The sequence below is a fragment of the Camelina sativa genome, chromosome 16 (genome assembly GCF_000633955.1).
Source record: "Camelina sativa cultivar DH55 chromosome 16, Cs, whole genome shotgun sequence".
NCBI lineage: Eukaryota > Viridiplantae > Streptophyta > Magnoliopsida > Brassicales > Brassicaceae > Camelina > Camelina sativa.
The window spans coordinates 20,517,326-20,523,313 of NC_025700.1; the positions used below are offsets into that span (position 1 = coordinate 20,517,326).

General features: G+C 29.8%; 2 protein-coding genes across 14 annotated transcripts; one reads left to right on the forward strand and one right to left on the reverse strand.

Moving 5' to 3' along the window:
• LOC104753870 (beta-glucosidase 20-like) lies at positions 2-1,353 on the forward strand. Its single transcript, XM_010476056.1, has 5 exons — positions 2-179; positions 270-307; positions 401-503; positions 588-699; positions 805-1,353. Exons 1-5 carry the CDS (start codon positions 2-4, stop codon positions 1,130-1,132), a joined length of 759 nt encoding a protein of 252 aa, XP_010474358.1. The 3' UTR covers positions 1,133-1,353.
• Positions 2,712-5,045, reverse strand: LOC104751487. 13 transcript variants are annotated; one of them, XR_761790.2, is made up of 7 exons: positions 4,807-5,043; positions 4,554-4,741; positions 4,194-4,324; positions 3,865-4,008; positions 3,708-3,783; positions 3,514-3,622; positions 2,712-3,078 (listed from the first exon to the last, which is right to left on the reverse strand). XR_761790.2 is itself a non-coding variant. In XM_010473442.2 (5 exons), exons 2-5 carry the CDS (start codon positions 4,296-4,298, stop codon positions 3,612-3,614), a joined length of 336 nt encoding a protein of 111 aa, XP_010471744.1. In that variant the 5' UTR covers positions 4,299-4,324; positions 4,793-5,045; the 3' UTR covers positions 2,712-3,611. The 13 variants fall into 13 exon arrangements, 1 of the variants encoding a protein (XP_010471744.1); XR_761792.2 differs by having other exon boundaries at positions 3,194-3,622; XR_761799.2 differs by having other exon boundaries at positions 2,712-3,622; positions 4,194-4,321; positions 4,554-4,630; positions 4,807-5,045.

Genomic DNA, 5,988 nt, shown 5'->3' on the forward strand with positions numbered 1-5,988 from the left:
AATGAAGGATCATGTCGGACATCGACTGCCTGAATTCACAGAGGCACAGAAGGAGAAGTTGAAAAATTCTGCTGATTTTGTAGGAATCAATTACTATAGTTCGGTATTTGCATTGCACGACGAAGAGCCGGATCCTTCGCAACCAAGTTGGCAAAGTGATTCCCTCGTGGACTGGGAACGTAAGTCTCATTTTACTGTGAAATAAATTTAGACTATTTTCATTAACTCTCAGTTGATTAATTTTATCGAAATTTTTCCACTTTTTTCAGCAAGGTATGTGGATAAAGTCAATGCTTATGCTGCCACGGTATATATGATGGTTATTTTAGTTTTAGTAACTTACGATGTAACTAAAATGAAAATATTAAAATTGATTATGTATTTTGGTTTTTTTTATAAGCCTGATGTTGCGAAAGTGGAAGTCTACGCAAAAGGTTTGAGGAGCCTACTGAAATATATTAAGGATAAATATGGAAATCCTGAAATCATGATCACCGAGAATGGTAAGAGAAACGTCTTTCACCTAAATTAAATCTCAAAACGTTCCCCTAATATATATATATTGAGTTGTATATGTTTGATTTAAGGATATGGAGAGGATCTAGGGGAACAAGACACAAGTCTTGTAATGGCGCTCTCAGATGAGCACAGAAGATACTATATACAGAGGCATCTCTTGAGCTTGCACGAAGCAATTTGGTCAGTAAAACAAATCATGCATGTTTTTGAGTTTTATTTCTTACAAAAAAAAACTATTTTATTTTCACAATGATTATTGTGTTTTTCTCCACTTTGTTTTTGCAGCGATGATAAAGTAAATGTTACGGGGTATTTTCATTGGTCATTGATGGACAATTTCGAGTGGCAAGAAGGATACAACTCAAGATTTGGGCTATACTATACCGATTACAAAAATAATTTGACGCGCCACGAAAAATTATCAGCCCAGTGGTACTCGAGTTTCCTCCACGATGGACTGAAAGGGTTCGAAGATGAACACAATGAACTGAAAGGGTTCGAAGATGAGCACAATGAACTAAAAGGGTTCGAAGATGAGCACAATGGGTTGGAAGGGTTCGAAGATGAGCACAATGGACTGAAAGGGTTCGAAGATGAGCATGATGAGTTGTAGAGTTTTACTCTACAAATAGACTACGAAAATTATATTCACAAACTCTTTGTTTACAGTGTCTAATGCATTTCAATATTCAAGCAAAAGATAAGTCGATATATAAACAAGTAAACTTTGGATTTGGATACTCATAAGTTGTAAGTTTTTTTAATTTCTCTGTTTCTTGGGGTTTGAGTCCGAGTGTTTCATCTGAGATAACCTTGCAAGAAATTCTTATCGAAGAGCATGCTCACCTCCGGGTTAGTCGGACTTCAGATATGGGCCTTGGAACTTCATGATAAGACTCAGTCAGTATCTTTAAAGGATATATCAGCTACCAAACTTTAATTTTGGTTAGTGAGAGAGAAACTGAGAATCATCATCCTCCATTAATTCACGGATTACCACTTTAAGAAATTAGTATTCTGTATGTTGAGCGTGCATCTTCTAGAATAAATCAGGACACTTGTAAGATGTAATTAAGAAAGCCATGGATTATATATTATATATACCGTAAACCCAACTTCTCTTCATATTCATTGTTTTAATTTAATTCATGGATCTCTATTTAGTATGTTCAATTCCAAGAGATCATTTAGGTATCCACCAAGGTTCCATAAAATCGTAAAAATTTGATCGAATTATGTTTAGGTCGAATCGTCATAACATCGACAAACTTTCTAAAATATATAATCACAAGTTTGGAGTTCAAGAACCTCAATTTGGTATCTTCCAAGAAATATAATTTTTTGTATATACAATAAAAACTGATAAAATATTATAATATAATTCAAAAACGTCTTTTAAAATAGTCTTATTATATATACACTACATATTCATCCGCAGTACACGGCGTGGCTAAATTTGTTTTAAGAAAATACAAAATGTATTTTGTTTGGTAGATTAACTATGTATATGTAACTAATTTTTGTATTTTGTAAATATACAGTACTTTGCATCAATATATTATGTAGTGTCTAATTTCTATGTTTTAGTTGTATACCGTGTCGAGAAATGTTTTTTTTTAGTTTTCACTATAGAGATAGTAGTATTTTATTTATATTGTAGTTTTTCAATAATATCAGTACAATATAAATGGCTTTCTATTTTTGTTAGTTTCATATATAAATAATCTAACACTTTAGTATATATATATAGTTTATGTGTGCAATGAAAATAAAAGTAAGTTAGTTTTTTTATATGAATTATACTAATTGTTTACTTTTATAAACTTTAAATAATTGATTAAAAATATGTGTATATAATATGTTATCTAGAGCATCTCTCACTTTTTGTAAGTATAAAACATATTCATCATTTTTTAAAAATGTATTCTGTATAAAGTTCATTTATAGAGTTATTATTTTACCGATTTTTAAGCAGAACCATAAAAAAAATTTGGGACCAAGAAAATATATTGATTTATCAAAATTTAATTTTTATTAATTTATCACTAATTTTAACTTTAATTTATATACATAGTTTAAAATATGGAGTAAATTCTTATATAAAGTATAAAACATTCATCCTTTTCATAAAATTGCTGGGAAAATTTGTCAATTATTATCACACAATTTATTATTAATTTCCAAATCATATATTACCAAATGAAGATTATAATGGAGAAACCAAATTGGTGGTTACTTAAAAAAGGAAAAATGTCACCAAAAAAGTACATAAGTTAAAGGTTATTTACCCAAAAAAAAAAAAAACTAAAACCGACACATTATCTCTTCATTTCTTCTTCTCTAATTCTTCTTAATCTCATTGATTCGATATGTCTCTTACTGATTCTTCTATCCTTTCGTCTTCTTCTTATCCTTATATGCCTGTGACCCGCGAGGAAACCGGTGTTCACGCAGTCACTAAGGCAAAGAGTCTCATACGATTGAAAACGACCAAAAAACTTTTCTCAGGGCCATTATATAGAAAACCAAGATCTGCCCCATCACATATGGTCTCACTCCCTATTAGGAAAGATGCGATCCATTAAAATACAAAAGACAGAGAAATAATGGTTAGATATTTGTGTTTCTATATTACTTGAGATTGAAAATGATATATATGTAAACGCAAACTGACCAATTAAATGAAACTTTCATTATGAAAGTTATGAAGACAAATTACCCAGCATCTCTCTACCTTATGTATGAATCGTAAATTTATAGTATGAGCATTAGAAGTTAATGGCTCTGTTTAAGATCCTCAATCTCTCCAAAATCAAATGGAAAGATGTCAATGCTAAAATATGGATAAAACTTACCACATGAGCACCAATTAACAGATTTCCAGATTTTATTCTGTTTATCTAAAACACATGCTGGCCATAGCAATAGATGATATTGAAAGCCCTCACTAACGACACAACATACTATCGCAAGTGAGAAGAAAGATAAACTTACATCGCATCAGCTGAGACATTAAAGGCTAATATATATTTGTTTTTTATAGGCTTTGACTCTTTTCGTTTCCATGATTTCGTATCACATGTTGTAATACTTCAATCACGTTCTACAAAAAGAAAAAAAATCCTTGTTAGCCGTGGCAGTGAAAATAAAAAGAATTTAGAATTTGCAGTGAAAGAATATAATTTTACCAATGTTTGCAGCAATGCAAAGAGCTTCATTGCATGCACTGTCTTCAGAAAATCTACAGGAGGCAAACATCTCGTCCTGCATTTCAGTATATAAACTCATCGGATCCAATACAACAATGTTGGAAGTTTGTATATAAACTAAGAAACCCCAACTAACCTTCTCTTTAGATAGATTGGCAGCAGTAGTAGAAGCATTCAGCCCCAAACCTGATAAAGTGTAAAATGAAATATATTCACAATCAGGATATCTGTTTAGAATCATTGTTTTGAAGAAGATCCCTCTCTCATCAAGAGAATAAACCTGTTCCCAGATAGCAAAATATATCATCACTTGATAGGGAGAAAGCAGACTTGAGAGTTGGGCTTTGACTGATGAATGTGCTTGACACTCATTAAGCAATGTTTAATGAGTAGTGGAAATGTCACTGATGGGGCTAGCCAACCGAACTGATTAATGAGCAGTGGAAATCGAAAAAGATAACTCACCTGCAACTGTTTGACAATGTGCAAATAATACCACCTTCTCCTATGGTTGGCTTGAAACTCAAAAATGACATTAAGAAGACAAATTTGGTTGTGAAACTTGTCCATCCTTCAAAACCATCTTGGATCTACTGCTGCACAATAAAAGAATAAGAAGAAACATTTGAGAAGCCTAACCAATATCAGAGATGCTTCATCTGATCTAATCATCATAACAAAAAACATGTTAAGATAAATGATCATAAACTAATGTTTCTCACAAAAATTACAGATTCAACCTTTTCACAAATACATATCTACATCAAATCTAGAATGTGAACTGATAACATAAGGATTATTAATTTACGGATTTAATGAGTTTACCAGGGAGACCCAATAAAGAAATCAAGGCTGGTCTCGTGGTTGTTCCCAAAAAAAGCCGATAAGTTTAATCACATATTCTGATAAGACACCGAAGAATTTCGAATGTAAGAACCATATGAGCCACAAAGCCGTCGTAATATCCTACCAGCCACCGGATCAAACAGCGGCAGTTGAGAAACAAAGCAAACCTAGAATCATATTGATCGATTAGAATCAAAGAAAACAAAGCAAAACCTTACCAGATCAAATTTACCTCTAGGATGGAGATTAGTTTCATCACTCGAGAGTTTATCTTAATCCAATAAAAACACGATAAAGAGATTCCTCAATGCCGCCTCCTCTTCTTGATCCATAGAATTAAGTCGCAACAACTTTTTAGGGTTTTAATTATTTGGAAAAGGGTTTCGTTTCTCAATTACGGATCCATCAATTGACTCAATTAGTATGGAGCAATCCGAATATGATCCATAAAAAATTTAAGAAAAAAGTTAAATTTTAGTAAATATAAAAATATAAAATCAAATCAGAAAATCATGAATTTAACTCGATATATAGGAGAAGCGAATTAAACTGATGACTTCACGTATCCTAAACAATTTTTTTAACCACTAGAAAAATAAAATAATTTATTATCATAAATTTAACTCATTTTCATGTTTAATTGATCGCTACCACCTATGTTTTCGTGTTTTTTATTCAATGTTTCTTATTCTTCATATTATTTCTTATCATTTTTATTGTCAAATTTTTTGGTAATCGTCATCATTACTTTTACCATCTTGTTTTTCGCTATAATCTTTTTCTACTTCATCCTCGTCAACTTCTTTACTTTCTTTCACTACAAAACCTTTTTAGACTACCACACAACTTGTTAATCCATCAAACTCCAAGACCAAAATTATTTTTTTCTCGTAAAAATAAAAAATAAAATAAAAAATAAAAAATTAATGAAAAATATTAACTTATCTATAAAATCATACACAAAAATATGTTTTACAACTCATAAGAAATAAAAAGCACAAACGTAAATAAATAAGATAATTTATGTTTTACATAAATATTTATAATATTTTAAAATTTTAAAAAGTTTCGAAATATAAATTTTGAACCTTTTAAAAAGTTTCAATATTTATAATATTTTAAACTTTTAAAATTTAAAATTATAATATTTAAAAACTTTTTAAAATCTAAGAACTTTTAAAAGTTTCAATATTTATATTATTTAAACTTTTAATAGTTTTCAAAATTATAAATTTTTTAAATTTTTTAAATTTATAAATTATAATATTTAAAAACTTTTTAAAAGCTAAGAACTTTTAAAAGTTTCAATATTTATAATATTAATACTTTCAAAATTTTTAAATATTATAATTTATTTTTTTGAAACTTTTTTAAAGTTTTAATTTGATCAAATAAAAAACCGGATCAAACAGAA

What these genes read in the sequence shown, in the direction of transcription:
- LOC104753870 (XM_010476056.1), top strand. Translation starts at nt 2, where the DNA reads ATGAAGGATCATGTCGGACATCGACTGCCTGAATTCACAGAGGCACAG. An exon ending in TTCCCTCGTGGACTGGGAAC is followed by an intron (nt 180 to 269) that starts GTAAGTCTCATT and finishes CACTTTTTTCAG; the next exon opens with CAAGGTATGTGGATAAAGTC. An exon ending in TCAATGCTTATGCTGCCACG is followed by an intron (nt 308 to 400) that starts GTATATATGATG and finishes TTTTTTTATAAG; the next exon opens with CCTGATGTTGCGAAAGTGGA.
- LOC104751487 (XM_010473442.2), bottom strand. Translation starts at nt 4,298, where the DNA reads ATGGACAAGTTTCACAACCAAATTTGTCTTCTTAATGTCATTTTTGAG. An exon ending in ACATTGTCAAACAGTTGCAG is followed by an intron (nt 4,009 to 4,193) that starts GTGAGTTATCTT and finishes ATCTGGGAACAG; the next exon opens with GTTTATTCTCTTGATGAGAG. An exon ending in CCAATCTATCTAAAGAGAAG is followed by an intron (nt 3,784 to 3,864) that starts GTTAGTTGGGGT and finishes ACTGAAATGCAG; the next exon opens with GACGAGATGTTTGCCTCCTG.